Source organism: Myxocyprinus asiaticus, chromosome 30 (genome assembly GCF_019703515.2).
Source record: "Myxocyprinus asiaticus isolate MX2 ecotype Aquarium Trade chromosome 30, UBuf_Myxa_2, whole genome shotgun sequence".
Lineage (NCBI taxonomy): Eukaryota > Metazoa > Chordata > Actinopteri > Cypriniformes > Catostomidae > Myxocyprinus > Myxocyprinus asiaticus.
Window position 1 is genome coordinate 13330562 of NC_059373.1, and position 20314 is coordinate 13350875.

Genomic DNA, 20314 nt, shown 5'->3' on the forward strand with positions numbered 1-20314 from the left:
CTTGCCCATGCAAAAGTTGGCACCTCAATGCAAGGGTGATATGGATGGTTTCCAAGATGTTCTGAGTGGTTCTTAGCCCATTGCTTTGTGGTTTCTTACTGGCCGACATAGGCCAAAAGAGCTCAACCCCAGGTCCCTTCTTCAATGCATATCTCAGGAATTTCTTTAATTTGTTTTATCATCCACCAAATGGAAATTCTAAAACAGATCACAAAATAAATGTAACAGCACACCATTCCTCAACAAGCCATCCGATTTGAGGTACCTTTCATGAATCATGTCTGTAAAACAAATGGTGCGAGACGAGTTACATGCTGAAGTTTTATACTTTTGTTTGAATTGTTAACCCTGAGTATGAGCAACAATTATACTTGTCTTGGCAAAGACCACTAATAAAGAACAACAACATAAAACTGACAGATAGCAGACTGTTTACCAGGGACAAAAAAATTGGGAGGCAGTTGACAAAGAAAGCTAATTTGAAAGAAAATGATTACAAAGAGAAGAAGAGGGAAATCTAGGGATGATGTGTAACTGGGCAAAGAGTTGCCATCTCTTGTTTTAACAAGAACATAAATAACCATAACAAGCGTGACTTGATCAACACATGCTGGAGTGGTAGTGGTGGTAAGACAGTAAAGTGCGCTTTTTAGCTGTTTTATGTCTATTAAACTATGATGGGTGTTTAAGAGCAGTTATACAGTAACCCCACCTGTCTCTCATTCAGGGGACCGTGCCTTCACATACACACAAACGCTCACAGACTTTTATAAATCTATGCAATAATTAAGAGACAAGAACATACGGCTGTGAATAAAAGTGCTATTTCTTTCCCCTTTCTATGACACCGTCCATCCCATTTTACAGACTGTTTTGGAAATTCTAATCTCAATTATGTGTAAGTATGTGTGTGTGTGTGTGTGTGTGTGTGTGTGTGTGTGTGAGCAAGCTGTTGTGCTACCCTGTCATTTGACAGTTGTTTTTGGGTGGTTTTAATGTCTGTAAACAGCCCACTGACTGAACCCATATCAATCACTTTCCCTCTTTATGTCTGTGTCTCTCGGTCTCTTGGGGACAACTGGTGACATATGTTCAACATCGTCTCCCTCCCCTCCCCCAGCTCACGCTCACACACACACTCTCACACACATACGCACGTTCTGGGTCAGTGACTGAAAAGGTTACCGCCTCAACTGCAACCTGGCTTCTCTGCTACAACACAAATCACTCTCTCAGCAAAAGCAATCAGAGAAAGAGAGAGAGTTTGTGTGTTCATATCTAGGAGGTGTGAAGGGGAGGTGCCTTCCCAGTTAAAATAATAAACATAATTGTATAACACACGCTCTGCTCCTATGGACATTATCCAAATCATTTGCACATTATATTAACATGAAAGAAACCTAACACGTTCAAAAGATCCTCGTGAAAATGTGGCAGAAGTCAGAAGTTTACACTTAGGTTGAAGTCATTAAAACTAATTTTTTAACCTCTCCACAGATTTAATATTAGCAAACTATAGTTTTGGCAAGTCGTTTAGGACATCTACTTTGTGCATAACACGAGTAATTTTTCCAACAATTGTTTACAGACAGATTGTTTCACTTTTAATTGACTATATCAAAGTTCCAGTGGGTCAGACTTTTACATACACTAAGTTAACTGTGCCTTTAAGCAGCTTGAAAAATTCCAGAAAATGATTTCAAGCCTTTAGACAATTAGCTTCTGATAGGAGGTGTACTAAATTGGAAGTGCACCTGTGTTTTAAGGCCTAGCTTCTAAAGAATGGGAAAATCAAAAGAAATCAGCCAAGACCTCAGAAAAAAAATTGTGGACCTCCACAAGTCTGGTTCATCCTTGGGAGCAATTTCAAAATGCCTGAAGGTACCAAGTTCATCTGCACAAACAATAGTACGCAAGTATAAACACCATGGGACCACGCAGCCATCATACTGCTCAGGAAGGAGATGCATTCTGTCTCCTAGAGATGAACGTAGTTTGGTGCGAAAAGTGCAAATAAATCCCAGAACAACAGTAAAGGACCTTGTGAAGATGCTGGAGAAAACAGGTAGACAAGTATCTATACCCACAGTAAAACGAGTCCTATATTGACATAACCTGAAAGGCTGCTCAGCAAGGAAGAAGCCACTGCTCCAAAACCACCATAAAAAAGCCAGACTACAGTTTGCAAGTGCACATGGGGACAAAGATCTTACTTTTTGGAGAATTGTCCTCTGGTCTGATGAAACAAAAATTGAACTGTTTGACCATAATGACTATCGTTATGTTTGGAGGAAAAAGGGTGAGGCTTGCAAGCAGAAGAACACCATCCCAACTGTGAAGCATGGCGGTGGCAGCATCATGTTGTGGGGGTGCTTTGATGCAGGAGGGACTGGTGCACTTCACAAAATAGATGGCATCATGAGGAAGGAAAATTATGTGGATATATTGAAGCAACATCTCAAGACATCAGCCAGGAAGTTAAAGCTCGGTCGCAAATGGGTCTTCCAAATAGACAATGACCCCAAGCATACCTCCAAAATTGTGGCAAAATAACTTAAGGACAACAAACTCAAGGTATTGAAGTGGCTATCACAAAGCCCTCACCTCAATCCGATAGAAAATTTGTGGGCAGAACTGAAAAAGTGTATGCGAGCAGGGAGGACTACAAACCTGACTCAGTTACACCAGTTCTGTGGAGAAATGGGCCAAAATTCCAGCAACTTATTGTGAGAAGCTTGTGGAAGGCTACCCAAAACGTTTGACCCAAGTTAATTAATTTAAAGGCAATGCTACCAAATACTAACAAAATGTATGTAAACTTCTGACCCACTGGGAATGTGATGAAAGTAATAAAAGCTGAAATAATAATTCTCTTTACTATTAATCTGACATATCAAATTCTTAAAATACTGATCCTAACTGACCTAAGACAGGGAATGATTTTTACGATTAAATGTCAGGAATTGAGAAAAACTGAGTTTAAATGTAGTTGGCTAAGGTGTATGTAAACTTCTGACTACAACTGTAAAGTGTGCACAGGTTAATACAACAGCAGTGAAAGCAAAAACAGATGGGCGAGTCTATTTAAGCGGGATGAGTAAACTGCAGTAAAAGGAGAGGAAATAAACTAGAGGCGTTTGATCACTGCATTAGAAGGGGGCCGTTTTTTTTTTTTAAAGACTTATCTTTATAAACTATGCTTGTTCTCATTTCATCTTCATCAAACCTTGGTGCTCTCAGGATTAAGCTGTAAACACATACTCTTACAAGCAAACACACAGAGCCCACAATTTTATTAATGTTTTTAAGAGGCAACAAACCAGTTTAATAACAAATGTCAATTATCTTTTTAACATCTGTACACAGGCTGTGTGTGTGTGCACTTGTATAGTGGATGAACAATAAATTTCAAAGGCTTTTCAATCTCTATTCTGCATGTATGTGAGAACACAGGCATCATTAAAAACAGGGCTCATTCATGCTTGCAGCTACTGTTTTTAAAGAGTAGACAGCAGCATATGCATGCATAAGTGATGACAGATAGATAGATAGATAGAGAGAGAGAGAGAGAGAGAGAGAGAGAGACAGTAGGGGGGGCTGACACTTCTTTACCAAACGAAACATCACGCATGGCTAAAGATACCCAGTGCTTCTTCTGAGATGACTAAATTAGAAAGAAAAAGAAAGAAGTAATAATAAAAAAAAAAAATTACATGTGATGAAAAAAGAACAGAAAGTACAAAAGGTACAATGTGAAGGGTGAAAAAATATAAATAATCCTCCATAGTGAGAGATGAGTTATTCTTTCCGAGTGCACCCTTCCTTTCCGATGAAAGGAGAAAATTATAATATCTTCAAATAAGCCAAACGCATATCCTCTTTACATTCCCTACACGAGGTTTGCTGCATGAGAGAATGGCTGCAGTGCAGCATGGGAGATTTATGATAGCCTAGAACCCAAGGTGTCTCAATGAGTCTGGATAAGTCTATATAAGTGTGCATGTGCCTACACACTCCTGATATTCGAGAGAAGAGGGATGACATCACTTCGTAAGCGCTACAATTCTATGGCTTCATTTGCGTCATAATCAGTAAATATGAATAGATATGAGATGTGTATTTAGTATCTGTAAAGACTAAGAGAAGAAATCTTTTCGGAACACTTAAAGGGATAGTTCACCCAAAAAGGAAAATTATTTCATCATTTACTCACTCTCATGCCATCCTAAATGTGTATGACTTACTTTCTTCTGCTGAACATAAACAAAGATTTTTAGAAGAATTTCTCAGCTCTGCAGGTCCTCAAAATGCAAGTGAATAGGTGCCAAAATTTTGAAGCTCCAAAATCCACATAAGGGCAGCATAAAAGTACTCCAGACAACTATGGTGGTTAAATCCATGTCTTTTGAAGCGATATGATAGGTGTGGGTGAGAAAAAGATCAATATTTAAGACCTTTTTTACTATAAATTCTCCCTTCACACTCAATCTTCACTTTAGGGTTGCATGGTATACCGGTGCTACGGTAGTATCGCAATACTAAAGCTTCAAAATACTGGCGGTGCCAAAGAATTTTTTAAACGGTAGTACCGTAAGTTATGTTGTATGTGCAGTTGTAAATATTATTTTCACTAAAACCTTCATTTGAATCAGACCTATGTCTGCAATAACATAAAAAATGTGACGTCCCCTTCACGCAGTGCCCTTTAAGAGTGCAAAATGCTGTTTAGAATTGGCCCCTTATATGGTATTGTTTATTTTTCAATGGGTGGTTTTCCCATGCTTCAAACACACACGTCTGAATCCCAGTGTGTTAATTTGTCGGTCGTGTCTCCTAATGGATTATATGGATTTAACTACAAACTCTCAAGGCGAAATCGTAAGGATTCATATGACTTTTCTTAATTTGGCTAATTCGTATGATATCGTACGACTGCACTGAAATCATACAAAATATCCAACTCGTAAAATTTATAAACATTTTCATGAGACCGGGTTGGGATTCATGAGATTTTGAATTATTTGGGGTTTTGACTGATGAGACTGGGAAAACCCATCTGCCATGAATATCTATAAAGATTTCAAGCCAAAGGGGGAAACACCAGCAACCTTATTAAACACCTTCAGACACATCCCACTGCTTCTACAGCACATACATGAGTTAGTGCCACTTCATTAAACCTAAATGCTTTATGTTAACAAAATCCAGGAGAGAGGGGCTGAAGCGGTTGTAATAATGAAAAAGTTGCTCAAAACAATTACACATTTCAATATCTGTATTTTTATGTTACCAACATTCAAATAATCACAGAAATAATGGAATAAAGGTTTCAAGCCGTTGCCGTTTGAACTGGCTGTTTTGATGCGGCAAAGGTTTTTTTTTACACATCAAATTAAGAATGTATTAGGAAACAAGTTAGTCCATTTGAGCCTTCTCTCAGTTCATCCATCAGTTATTTTCACCACTTCCGGAGCAACAAGTGGAATGGCTAGTTTCTAAGAACCACTATGACACACTATCTGTGGTATCATGATACTTTAGCTGGTATAGTATTGTAAGATATGATTATGGTATCATGACAACCCTACTCCACTTTACTTTCACATTCGCCTTATTCTGATTCACATCCTTCATGCATATCGCACTCTACTGGAAGGGAGAAGAATTTATGGTAAAAAAATTACAAATATTGATCTGTTTCTCACCAAAACCTATCAAAGTGTGTCTGAACACATGGATTTAACCTCTGGAGTCATATGGATTACTTTTATGCTCCCTTTATGTGGATTTTGGAGCTTCAGAACTTTGGCACTAAAGATCTTTTGTGTTCTGCAGAAGAAAGAAAGTCATACACATCTGGGATGACAGGATGGTGAGTAAATCTTGAGAGAATTTTCAACTATCCCTTTACTTTTGGAACATAGACACAGACTTAAAGGGCTAGTTCACCCAAAATCATGACTCTTTCTTACACAATAGGAGCAATTTTGTAAAAATGTTGATAAGATGCTTCTTTTCTTAATACAATTGACGTGAATGTCGACTGAGACTGTCAGTCCCTAACATTGTGACAAATTTTTGTGTTTAACGGAAGAAAGTCGTATGGGTTTGGAATGACATGAGGGTAAGTAAATGAATGAATTTTCATTTTGATTGATCCATTCCTTTTAAATCCCTTTGCTTTAAAGAAGAGCCATGGCCAAGTGCAGGGTTTTCTTGAACCCTTTGTTGTTTGTGATGGAACTGCAGGGTGCTGCTTGTGAGATTGTAATAGAAATGCCAATAGTGAATTAAATTAAATAAAAAGTTACATTTAATCAATCAATGTTTACATTTAAATGTAATAAGAATAAGAAACAGAAATATTTGAAAAATATATCAGAAAGTGAACAAGTTAACTTTACTTAAAATAACACTTCAAGGAAATAATTTGTCATTGGGGTTCAGTTGACCAAAATGTTTGGAATCCCTGGTCTCGAGCTTTACACATTGAGCTGTATTGTTCATGCGAGTGACACAAGTTTCAATCTGGTGTTTTCCCTGTCATTTATGTTTTCTCTGTTATTGTATCAATAACAAGTGGCAAAAAGGCATACTATAAAATGGAAAAAATCACTGTTGTTATAGCCATTTGTCAATATTTTTGCCAAATAACAAAGTGATCATCTTTCGAAAATTATTTTAAGCATAACTTTAAGGCCTGTAATTTGATAAAAGAACACACACACACACACACACACACACACACACACACACACACACACACACACACCTTCACCTAATTCCGAGGTTCATGGTCTCTGCTGTTCCAATCATGCCAATCGCTAACAGCATGTTGTTGCAGATTTTCACAGCCTGAAAGAGAAAATTACAAAATATCAATTCAGCCACATAAGCAATTTAAATGCTTTGAAGTAACACTTGGTCATTTATTCACAATGCACCAGGTTTCATGACCCGTCTATAAACACACGGACAATCTAATTAATATAAAACATTTTCATTTATTCCTTTGAGCTGTCGATAGGCACACTAAAAATACAGCACATTGGCTGCAATAAATTTGAATTGCAATATTATGTTTTTTGAAGTACCATATAAATACCTTGCTTTATAAATATGGTTGTAAAGGGATTGAGGGAAAGGAGGAGGAGAGAACCGGCTTGACAATATACGTAATATTTAATGAGAAACTGAACCAAAAAGACAAACACACACAGGTGTCGGACAGTTGTCCATAACTCTCTCTCTGTCACACTGCCGACTCCAGTCAGCCTTTATCCCTCTCGGGCTAATCAGCCTGATTAGGGGCCGGGTGTTTAGAATCACGACCCGGCCCCGCCCTGTCACATTCCTCCCCCATTCGGGAGCCCCCGGCATGACGTACATCCCCCTCCCCTTTCCCTGGGTCAACCCCGTCTGCCTGGATGAGGGGAGGGGACAAGGGGAGGGAAACAAAAAAAAAATGTGGCACCTACATGCCGTAACGGCAATCGTGCCAAATTAACAAAAACATTTAAAAAGAGAGGGAAAAGGCCAACACGGAGCAGCAGCGGGAGAGAGAGAGGAGAGAGAGAGAAAAATGAAAAAAAAAGAACACTTGCCGGTTCTCCGATACGCCATGGCCTGGTCCTCGGCCACTCCTCCACCCTCTGGTGGACGACAGCCGTGCATCCCCGGACAGATCGGAGGCATTCCTCCGGCCCCTGGCGGACGGAACGCCCCGCCACGTTTTCAGTGGACGGAAGGGGTCTCCCCTGCCCTTGGCAGCGGTTCTCCCGCTCCAGGCGGTCGGCCAGGAGCCCTCCCCGCTCGCGGTCGGTGGTCTCAGACCCCGCCACGTTTCAACGGCTGGTAGGGGTCTTCTCCACCCCTGGCAGCGACGCTGACCGCTCCAGGCGGTCGGTTAGGAGCCCCACATCCCCTCGCGGTCAGCGGCCATTCCTCCGCTTTCAGGCGGCCGGGCTCCTCCGTCCCCCGGTGGATGGTCACGGCTGCTCTTTTGGGGTGGATGGTAGTGGCGAGGACTCTACTACGGCGCATCCCTCCTCCTTCCCGGGTTTCGGCACCAGTGTAAAGGGATTGAGGGAAAGGAGGAGGCGAGAACCGGCTTGACATTATAAATAATATTTAATGAGAAACTGAACCAAAAAGACAAACACACACAGGTGTCGGACAGCTGTCCGTAACTCTCTCTCTGTCGCACTGCCATCTCCAGTCGGCCTTTATCCCTCTCGGGCTAATCAGCCTGATTAGGGGCCAGGTGTGTAGAATCACGACACGGCCCCGCCCTCCAACCCTGCCACAATGGTAAACATTCATTACCATGGTATATCAAAGTACCATGGATGATACCATGTCTGTCACGTGGTGCTGCTACACTACTTTTCTGAGGGGAGTTTTAGTGTGTGTGCTGCTTGCATCTGGCACACAACATTAGGTAACAGTTGAGAGGATGTTCATATTTGCCTGCATTTACCTGTCCAGTTCCCACTTGGCCACAGTACAATACATTTGTACCCATACAGGTGAGCAACTCCTTGGCAGCATTAAACTCGTCTTCCACTCCGCCTACCATGAAGGTGAGTTTAGCCAGGCTGGCTGCACCAACACCTGAGAAAAAAAGTCATGCTAAGAAAATTCAATCAAACTGTGCTCAGGACCATTGATTGTCAGCTTTTACTGTAACACAATGTTTATAGTTTGTCTTGATAGCAAGGCACAATGATAGTATCAGATGGTAAAGCCATTACTTTAGTATATAACAAGAAACTGAATGATAACCATACTCATATCCCACAGTATTTACATGTTACTCCAAGACACATTTTTGTTAAAAAGGGATAGTTCACCCAAAAACGAAAATTCTAGAATCATTCACTCACCCATGCCATCACAGATGTGGTTGACATTCTTTCTATTGCTGAACACAATAGAAAGAAAGTTTTATAATATTCCAGCTCTGTTGGTCCTCACTATGCAAGTGAATGGTGTCCAAAACTTTGAAGCTAAAAAGTGCATAAATACAGCATAAAAGTAATCCATGCATCTCCAGTGGTTAAATCCATATCTACAGAGGTGATATAAGTGTTGGTGTGAAACAGATCAATATTTAAGTCCCTTTTTATTATCAATCACCTCTTTCACTTCCACATTCTTCTTTTTCTGGCAATGCACATTCTTCGTGCAAATCGCCACCTACTGGGCAGGGAGGAGAATTTAGAGTAAAAAAGGACTTAAATATTGATTCCCATATCAAGTCTAAAGAAATAGATTTAACCACTGGAGTTGCATTGATTACTTCTTTGCTGTTTATGTGGATTTTGGAGCTTCAAAATGTCAGTATCTATTTACTTGCATAGTGAGGACCTACAGAGCTGAGATATTCTTCTAAAAATATCTGTTTGTGTTCAGCAGAAGAAAGTCATACACATCTAGGATGGCATGAGAGTGAGTAAATGATGAGAGAATTAAAATTTTTGGGTGAACTATCCCTTTAAAGTGGGTTGTGGTCCCAGGGAAAAGGACATCTCCTATAAATAAAAAAATAAAAAAATGGTGATACTGATGTTTATGTCTCTCAAAGAATTTAACTTCTGAAAATATAAATGTATATAACATACACACGATGCACTTTTATTTATGTGACTATCATCCTCATCTCCTTCCAGCAATTATTGAAGAGCTGAGGAGTATCATACAGAATCAAACATAATGCTGCAAATTTGAGTTAAGCAGGCCAGAATTTAGTCAACTGTGTGTGTGTTGAGGGAGAGAAGGGTATTAATAAGCTGTATGGCACCAGCGGGACAGCATTTGGGTGCTTGCCTTTAAAAGCTGATTGTCCAAATCATTCCTCACAAGTCTCTGAGGACAAGAGCCCATTGTCCTCCTCCCCACAAACACATACACTTGCATACAACAGCTGTGCCTGAAGCGACACTCCTCCCCCTAAGTGAACACGCCCCCTGAGGTATGAGTGACAGCTCTAAGGGGTAATTAACTTTACACTTTATCATGTTCAATTAAGCGCCACGCCTTGAAAGACCAAGCGTGGCCAATCATGTTAAAGCGTGCCATGTTCTACATGGGAGGGGTCCTTTTTAAGGCCACTGACATAGATATGTGTGTCCGGGGAATTGCCCGATTAGAATGCAATTAAAGCAGTAAAATTGGAAAAAATTTTAACACTAAAATCTCATTTTACAGCTGAATACAATACGACCCCCCCAGTGGGTCCAGTTCTTTGAGGTGAGTGGTCTGTTTGTGCGTGTGTCAACACTAATGAATAGGCTGTTTATACTGAGAAGCTAATAATGCCGAAGTCAATAATTAAAGACCAAGAAAAAAGAGCTGATGCTAGACAGATTGAGCAAAACGGAGAGAAAGAAAGAGCAAGGGAAAGGAAAGAGAGAGACTTTATGACTTCCCCTTTGGTCTGCATTGATTTTTGTCGTACTTATCTGTCATCAATAATTCTCTCATTAGGTCAGCGTGTCTGTCATTTCCCTAATGTTACATACTGCCTCAAAGTGTCAATGTGTGCATGCTTATTTGCTTATTTTTTAGTTTATATAAATAGGAATCAGTAATAATTTTACAAAAAACATTTTAAAATTTTGTTTTGTTTGGACATTATTGTAACAAAACTGTTTCATCACACAAATCTTCATAACACTCTTAGAAGGTGCAGTTATCATGCTTTACACATAATCACCCTTACTAAAATGTATCACGATTTTACAGTATTAACATTGATGTATTTAGACAAAAACGTCAGTATCATATAAAATAGGCTAACCTTTAAGGTGAAATCTATTATACTTTTGCATATTGAAACTGTGTTGTAATAAATAATGTGTTTAGGCTACTATTGTATTCATAAATACTATAATTTATTTTTTAGAAAGACTAGCTACATTGACCTATACACAGAAATACGGAGCCATTATGGTCTTATATGCTTATGGCTTTGCATTGTACATAGATATTAGGTAAAAACAAGCCTTGTTTTGTAAACTGGCACTTTTATATTAATTTAACAATGCATTTGGTGATTTGGAAACAGTTCTCATAAGTCCAGTTAAGACGAATGAGAAACATTGAGTGAAATATCACAATAATTTGTAGTTTTGAATCACAATAAACCAAAAATAAAGAATCGCAATAATATAGTATAATATTGTGATTCCCACCCCTATACATTATACCTTACTTAAGTAATAATGATATTCCAGATTTGACTGTTGGCTCTTTTTCAAACACAAGGACATAGAAGGACTTACAGAATGTATGTATCTCTGCAAAAAAAAAAAAAAAGCCCTGAAATTGAATTAAACTAAATGTGATGTGAGTGCTGACACAGACATATGCAGTTGTTTGTGGTGTCAGGTACCACAAACTTTAATTTCAGCATCTAATTAAATGTTCTTAAAAGCCACTTAAATGCTTTAAGTACTTTTTAAAACACTGGAACATTTCATAGTGGCATAGTTACATTAAACTACATTTGTGGATACGAGCTTCGAAACACACACTCTTTTCCCAGGCAAAATAAGACATTCGAATAAACTATAAAATAAAACTGTACGAAGGAGCTTAAACCACCTCATCGAGTTGTAAGTCTCTGCTCCTTTACTGTGAGCATATTAAAACCCCATGCCATCTCTCGTCTTCTTTCTACAAGCCTCTATAACCGCTGACAGTAATAAAGACTCTAGAAATCAGTGCTTTTTCAGACCACCCCACCAGACACAAACACACACACAAACCCTCGTCCTTTTTTAATTCTATCAGTTAGCCTCTTGAGCTGATCAATAACTTTTTCTTTTTGACTGTAAAAAGACCAGCATTGATCAGGAACAGACAATAGGGATTCAAAAGCGACTGTCCCTTTAAATGGCTGTGCTGGCAGGCCATTAAAGATATCTCTAGAGAACATTCTAGGAACCTTTCTTATTGTGTTTCCAATACTAGAAACACTGCTGTAAAAACATTAGGAAAACTTCAATAAAATATCGATTTTAAAGGCGTCATATCAGAGGATGTCAATGATTCATTCATTTTACGATCAAAGCGGTATTGGATAATCGGGCCAATAAATGCACACAGTCCCCATAATGCCTTAACTGCTCGAACATAGTTAAGGCAGTCAAACTGAATTTTGATAAGCCAATTAGGTCTTTTTTCTCATGCAGCACAGAATGTTAAAGCAAGTTTTTTTTTTATTTCTTTTCTCTGGCTTTTGATGCAGTGGGAACTTAAACAAAAAATATTTACTAGCTTCATGTGGTTAAACCTTAAAATTACAACAAAGAGCAGGCATTTTCTCAAACAAATTAAAAACACAGAAATGAAAATATATTTTTGTCTAGATATAAAAAAAAACAACACATGAGAAAATCACACAGATTAAAAAACATTCAACAGTTTATCTGCCAGCAACGCTAAGATGGCGTACTGACAGGTTCACCAAGGGCAGAGTTTACGAGCCACCACATAAACACACAAATGCAAATCTTCGCACGGTTACATAAGAGTCTTATATAAACAGCGGGAGCTATGTGCTATTGGATTATCTCATTATCTTCATCATTTAGATAAGCAGGACTTTAATCACCATGATCCTCAGCATGCGACCACACTATTCCTTTGAGTGTGGACAAGTGAAGAATGATCTGGAATCAATTAACTTCCAGGGCAGGATCATCAATATATTGACTCATAAGGATACTGATTAGTGGCCATTCACACATGCTCCTTCAATAAGTACCATAATCAGCATTTTAAAAATATCCAGAAATAGAGGATAAGTACACATCATTTACACACACACATCAGACAGTGACTGTTTAATGGGGAGAAGGGGTTTGGCTTTGATTTCTGAGTGACAGTTCCTCAACAAGGGCCATAAGTGCATACCAGATAACACAGAAAAATGATAGACAGCTTTTCATTCACTTCATCTTAATCCAGCAATCATGAACAAGTCATGTTGCTGCTTCTAAGACTACACCAACATTACAGGGATAGTTCAAGCAAAACTGAAAATTCTGTCATCATTTACTCACACTCATGTTGATTCAAACTTGAAAGACTTTATTTCTTACATGGAACAGATATTAGGTAAAATGTTAGCCTTAATCAACATTCACTTCCATTGTATGGAAAAAGTGCAATTAAAGTAAATGGTGACTAAAGGTATGTTTACACGACAACGATGTACTAAAAACGGAAACGTTTTTCCTTTGCGTTTTTGAAAAGTTTCGCGTATAGACGACAACGTTGTCAAAAAAATCCCCATTCACACGGATCTGCGAAAACGACTAAAAACGCTGTATTATGCATGCCAGGCCAGTAGTTGGCGATGTCACTTTGTAAAGAAACACTACACGCCTGCACACATAAGCATTCTTCCACAGAGCGCTGAATATAAACAATGAAGATGGCGATCGCTGGTCGTAGTAGTGATGCAGTAAATCTACACTTTGCTGGAGAAGCGTCAATAAACTCAAAATCTTGAGCAGCACAAACACAGTCCTGTAGTCCGCCACTGTAGTTTTGAATGTCTCACACATTGTTTTGAAGTACTCGCACGCATGCCTATAGACTGAACACGTAATACGCGTGCGCATGATTAGCATTTAACAAATTAGCATTTTTGAATGTTTACACGGAGATGATAACAGCATCGTTTTCAAAAACTTGCACTTTGAAACCCGTTTTCAGGCCCCAAAACGCCGTTGTCACATAAACGAACAGCCAAAACGCATAAAAAGTTTTCAGTTTTTAGTTGAAAACATTTTTGTGTAAATGGCCCCTAAGGCTCACATTCTGCTTAACATCTCTTTTTGTGTTCCAAGGAAAGTCATACAGGTTTGCAACAATATGCAATTGAGCAAATCATTTTTGGTACTTTATCCCTTTAAAATAAAGTCTAGAGACTCTCTCCTCACTCAATGATTTTCAATCAGACTCAACAATATAAACAAACACGCACACACATACGCTGCTATAAGAGGCCCTGTTAGACAGCTGCTATGGGTCTGTTTCCATCTGGAGTTCAGGACAGACACCGACCACCCCCTTCACACAAACGTCTCCCAGTCCCTGGCCTTCTCAGCTAGGACCTTGTTATGCTAATTCCTCTGTCACTCACCTATCTGTCAGCCAGCCTCGTCCTCCCGACAGAGGGCAGAGATATTAATGAGGTGCCCAAAAACAGCAAAGGGAAAGCTGATCTACATTAGGATATATCTGGAGTCCCACCTCTCCAGTGATCTTGTTTCTGGTCAATCAAAAAACCAAATTATCTATTGTGTGGGGCATCTGCTGTCCATTTACAAATTTGAGTGAGTAAAATGTTAACAGGTTAACAAACTTCATTAACACTACAGTTATATGAAATGTGAAAACTTTTTACAGAGATTTACAGATTTGCGTATTAAAAAAATGGACAAGTTGTTTCAGTGATGGAGCAGGTTAAAAGTTGCATTAAAAATAATAATACAAAATATTAATAATGATGTTATAACAAAACATTTGGACTTTTAAAGAGAGAAAAAAGATGGTACAGATGGTGCATACAAGTTCAAATATCACTTATATTGAGTAAAAGAAAATACTGAACAGCTAATAATATATATAAAAAAAAGCAATTTTGCTAATTCACTAAGGAAAAATTTAACCAATTAAAATCTCTGCTGTCCTTATTAATTCAAATGCAGTAATTTTTTTGTTTTGGATGCCACTGAAAATGATATATTGTAAAATTAACCATATGAATTTGTCTATTTTTCAAGAAAATGTGACACATCAAAAGACATTTACTCAACTGTGTTCCTGAGGTAATCTGGTAGAGCAGACTGCGAACTATGCCAATGTAATGGGTTCGATTCACAGGGTACAGACATATACTGAGGAAATGTACAGTATACCCTGAATGTACTGTAAGTACCTAAAGAGATAATAGCACCTAATTGGATAAAAGCATCTATAAAATGAATAAATGCAAATTACTACCTTAAAAGCCAATGGAGATTTGAAAAATTTGATTAAAAATAAAGAACACACCCATAATTTACATTTAACTGTCAAACTGGCCTGATTGAGGCATTTATTTAAAGGAATATTCCAGGTTTAATACAAGTTAAACTCAATTTAACAGCATTTGTGGGGTAAAGTTGATTACCACAAAAAACTATTTCACTTGCCCCTTTTATATATACAGTATATATATATATACTGTATATAAAGTGTTATATATGCATAAATGCTAAAATACATATAGTTTCGAAAGTATAGTCACAAGACTATAACCAGTCTTATTAATTTTGCAAATAATTTTACACAGATATGATTAGTAAGTGATTTTTGCACCCCAAAATACATTACATGTATAATGTTTTCATGTTGAGGCTAAACTTTTGAAACAATGTGTATTTTATGGACTGGCCCCATTCACCACCATTGTAAACACCTTGCAAAAATTGAGCAAAAAAAAAAAATAAATAAATAAAATTAAAAACTAAAATTAAGGTTACAATTTGTGCTTAAAAAAAAAAAAAAAAAAAAAAAAAGGGGGACAAGCTAAATACATTTCTGTGGAAGTAAACATTATGCCACAAATGCTGTTGATTGAGCTTTACTTTTATTGAACCTGGAATATTCCTGAAATAACAAGCCTGAAAAAAAAAAAGAACTTGTAAACTAGCCTATTTTCAAGACTATTTGGTCACTTGAGGGACGTCAAATGGCACATTGTATTTAAAGTAAGATTTCTCTATTATTTCTAATGTAGCTTTAAAGAACCATCTGAAAGCTGCAGATTGTCCTTCTGTCCTTTATTAGTGCTGATCTACATAAGGGCCTAATGGGTGAAGGCACAGTGATGGCTGCCTTATTGAGACAGCTCTCATGCATGCAGTCTGTTACATCAGTGATAATAAATGAGAAGAGAGAAGACAAGAGGATCATGTCAAACATTTAGGAAAGGCCTAAATTTAAGTTGAATAAAAGATTAAATATTATACAACAGAAAGTTCCGGTCATCCAATTTTCAAGTGATTCAAGAGTGCTGATAATGGAGTAAACCTAGACAAAATAACTGGCCATATTGTGTCTAAAATGCAAGTTAACCTCTATTAACTTCTAGTTTATAGGACAGTCACAATATCAAGCAATATCACACTCGCAATGGCATTGTTGTACTGATTGTCAGCACAGCTGTGATTAGGCCATAGGCACGAGGCCGCAAGTACAATGCAGATATTTAGGACAACAGCACTATTGCTTTTGTGGTATTGCTTAAAGAAATTGGATGAAACAAAGAGAAGTTTCACGGTTGATCGTGGTTATGGCAACTGACCACGTTACGCAAATATACATCATAAGTTACATACGTTAGTAAGTACAACACTTGACTTGAGTTTAAAGCACCATGGGAGCAACGGCCCTAAAAACACAAACTAAACCGAATCCCACCACACACAAAACTGTGACACAAACACTCTCTCGCACAGAGAGCTGAAGTTTTCCCACAGTGAGTTTCAGAGTGAGAGTGTGGCAATCTCAGCAAAAACCAAGGAATGTGGGTAATTACTGTTAACTAGCCAAGCACTTGTTAGATGCGGCAATGGCCGCACACCCCACGTTTCAGAGCACGTGACGTTATCTGGGGGTTAGTTGTGGGTCCAATTCCGCAACAGCAGACGGTGAGGTTTGTGCCTTAGAATTTATTACAAATCTACGCAAAAGAGGTCAAAGAGAGCGAAACGAGAGAGACACACAGAGTGTTCATTCATCATTTTATGAGTGTATTATTTAAGAAACACAGTCTGATGTGCCAAACCTTAGTGACGCACAGAGAGACGAACACGGAGCCAAGAGTATAAAATTATATCAAAAGAAAATCAGCTTTAAAAAATACAACATGATCTCACGCATGCAAATTCTGCCTTCCACAACAGAGACCATATATGAGTGGGCAGAAGATGGGAGATCCTAGGGAATGGTCTGTCACACACAATGGCGTCACATTGGCTGGAGTGCCACCTTCTGGTGAGCTGAAGTGTCATTCTGTTTACATGAGCACTAGTGCTGCTGTGTTTTGTGGACTGGTCTGATCCCCATTGAGCTGATAAAGAATTAATGGAAGTAAGGGTCTGTTCAGGCTATTGAACAGTTCTCCTATGCATGATTTGTTCTCGCACTAAAGAACGCACATTACTGATACATTTAAATACCGTCTTAAGGGACTGTTCACCCTAAAATGAAAATTCTGTGATCATTTACTCACCCTCATTTTGTTCCAAACCTGTATGACTTGTTTCTCTTCCGTGGAACACAAAATGAAATGTTAGGTAGAATGGTAGCCTCAGTCTCCATTCACTTATGTAATAACAGATGACAGAATTTTAATTTTGAGCTATCCCTTTTATGTTCATCTTTTCTTTGTTTTTGTAATTTATTTGTTGTTTTTTTGTTTATTTTTGTTTGTTTGTTGTATCAAGTTTGGATTTTATGGTTATTTATCTTCTATTTTTAATATTGTGTTTTTGATCTGATATCACAATTAAGGTGCTCTATATTTACATTCAACTTCACTTGGCTCGATTTTAGTTGGGTCAGATGTGTCAATGGGTAAGCTATGTCACCCCCTTAATCAAGCAAAGTGGACATAATTTGTCACGTGTCCACATATTTAGAAAGGGCCCATCACGTACAGTTAGCTGTGATTAAGTGATGCACATAAGAATAGTGAAAAACTTTTTTTTATGCTACAAATCTTCTGTTTTTTACTGAACCCCTTAGAGAACAGGGCAGTCATTTTTTTCTGAAATAGTTTTGCATGCTCTCGCAAATGTTTGCATTCCCTCGCAAATAATTTACTATGGTTTTACTACAGTAACCATATTTTAACCATGATATTCATTGTAAAACCATAGTAATAATACAGGAAAATGAACTATGATAATAAAAATCATAATTTTGTGGTTACTATGGTTTTACTACAAATACCATAGTTTAACCATGGTATTTGTAGTACAACCATAGTAAACACAAAATTCAGATTTTTATTACCTTTGTTGTCCTGTATTATTACTATGGCTTCACTACAGATATCATGGTTAAATTATGGTTACTGTAGTAAAACCATGGTAAATTTATTGCAAGGTAATGCAAAACTTACTGTGAGGGAACGAAAACATATTGCAGGGGAATGCAAACTATTGCAAGGGAACGCAAACTTACTGTGAGGGAAGAGCAAAACTTACTGAAGGGAACACAAATCTTACTGCGGGGAATGCAAACTATCTTGTGGGAATGCAAAACTTACTGTGAGGGAACGTGAAACTTACTGCGGTGTAACGCAAACTATTGCAATGGAATGCAAAACTTACTGTGAAGGAACGCAAAACTTAATGCGGGGAACGCAAACTACTGCGAGGGAACACAAACTATTTTGAGGGAATGCAAAACTTATTGCTAAGGAAAGCAAACTGTTGCAAGGACACGCAAAACTATTTCAGAAAACAATTTCCTACCTTGTCCTCTAAGGGGCTCAGTATTTATTTTCAAAGTACATTTTCTACATGGCAGCTAAAATTAATTTTAAGTTAAAGTTGAGCCAGTAGCTCAACTATTAGTGATAAAACTTGTGCAAAACTTATTGGAGGGAACGAAAAACTTCTTGTGGGGGAACGCAAACTATTGCGAGGGAACGCAAAACTCACTGTTAGGGAACGCAAAACTTTCTGGAGAGAACGCAAAACTTATTGTGGGGGAACGCAAACTTACTGTGAGGGAAGAGCAAAACTTACTGAAGGGAACACAAATCTTATTGCGGGGGAATGCAAACTATCTCGTGGGAATGCAAAACTTACTGTGAGGGAACGTGAAACTTACTGCGGTGTAACGCAAACTATTGCAATGGAACGCAAAACTTACTGTGAAGGAATGCAAAACTTAATGCCGGGAACGCAAACTACTGCGAGGGAATGCAAACTATTTTGAGGGAATGCAAAACTTATTGCTAAGGAAAGCAAACTGTTGCAAGGACACGCAAAACTATTTCGGAAAACAATTTCCTACCTTGTCCTCTAAGGGGCTCAGTATTTATTTTCAAAGTACATTTTCTACATGGCAGCTAAAATTAATTTTAAGTTAAAGTTGAGCCAGTAGCTCAACTATTAGTGATAAAACTTGTGCAAAACTTATTGGAGGGAATGAAAAACTTCTTGTGGGGGAATGCAAACTATTGCGAGGGAACGCAAAATTTTCTGGAGGGAACGCAAAACTTATTGTGGGGGAACGCAAACTATTGCGAGGGAATGCAAAACATTCTGGAGGGATCGTGAAACTTACTGTGGGGGAACGCAAAATATTGCAAGGGAATGCAAAACTTTCTGGAGGGATCGTGAAACTTACTGCGGGGGAACGCAAAAAATTGCAAGGGAATGCAAAACATATTGCGGGGAACTCAAACTACAAGGGAACACAAACAAATCTGAGGGAATGCAAAACATATTGCAAAGAAACTCAAACTTTTGCAAGGGCACGCAAAACTATTTCAGAAAACAATTTCCCACCCTGTCCTCTAAGGGTCTCAGTAGTTTTTTTTTGCATGTCAAAGTGCATTTTTAAGTTAAAGCTGAGCCAGTGGCTCAACTATTAGTGATAGTAAACTTTGAATCCAATTACAATTACAAAATGTTGAAAATTGTTGCACTACATTTAAATATTCTGAAAATGAACCTTTTCCTGGCTAGTTTATGGAAATGTGAATAATGTGAAACACAATAAGGCTTTGAAACGGGATTGTGCATTAGTAAAAAAAAAAACTAACATAAGTTTACCCCTTCTGAAGGGGTAAGTTCAGTCACTCGATTACCAGGTTTTAAGAAGTCATACTGCTATGGCCCTATGTTTTAGATGCTTCTGATTTCAGTTCGTAACAGACATCTCGAAATATAATTAGGGGCATTAGCTTTACCTCTCTCATTTCTCCCTGCCTGAGAACAACTTAAGTAAAAGTGGCACATCTGACCCCTCTCTCCTCTATATTTTTTCTGTTCTTGGTGACAATCAAATGTGCATAAAATGTTATTGTTACAAGTCTCAGACCCCTTTATTTGGCTTCCACCTAAAAGGAAAGAGGCATATAATCTGAGGAAATTAGTAAATCATCTTAATTGCTAAGAGGGTAAGAAAGGATCACAGTCTAGTCCAATGGCTTGGACACACACCCATTCACTTTTTTATAGCCTAGTCCACACACACAGGCTTGTCTGCACTACAGACGCCAATCAGTAAA

General features: G+C 38.2%; 2 protein-coding genes across 3 annotated transcripts in view; both read right to left on the minus strand.

The window, feature by feature from the left end:
- aste1b (asteroid homolog 1b) overlaps nt 1–20314 on the minus strand; it is a 311837-nt gene that overhangs the window by 66284 nt on the left and 225239 nt on the right. The gene's annotated exons all lie outside the window — the stretch shown is intronic.
- LOC127421596 (3-hydroxyisobutyrate dehydrogenase, mitochondrial-like) overlaps nt 1–20314 on the minus strand; it is a 48870-nt gene that overhangs the window by 4961 nt on the left and 23595 nt on the right. Inside the window, exons 5-6 of the mRNA XM_051664742.1 lie at nt 8480–8613; nt 6779–6855 (exon numbers count right to left, since the gene is read on the minus strand). Coding sequence (XP_051520702.1) covers nt 6779–6855; nt 8480–8613 — 211 coding nt within the window. The remainder of the gene's footprint in view (nt 1–6778; nt 6856–8479; nt 8614–20314) is intronic.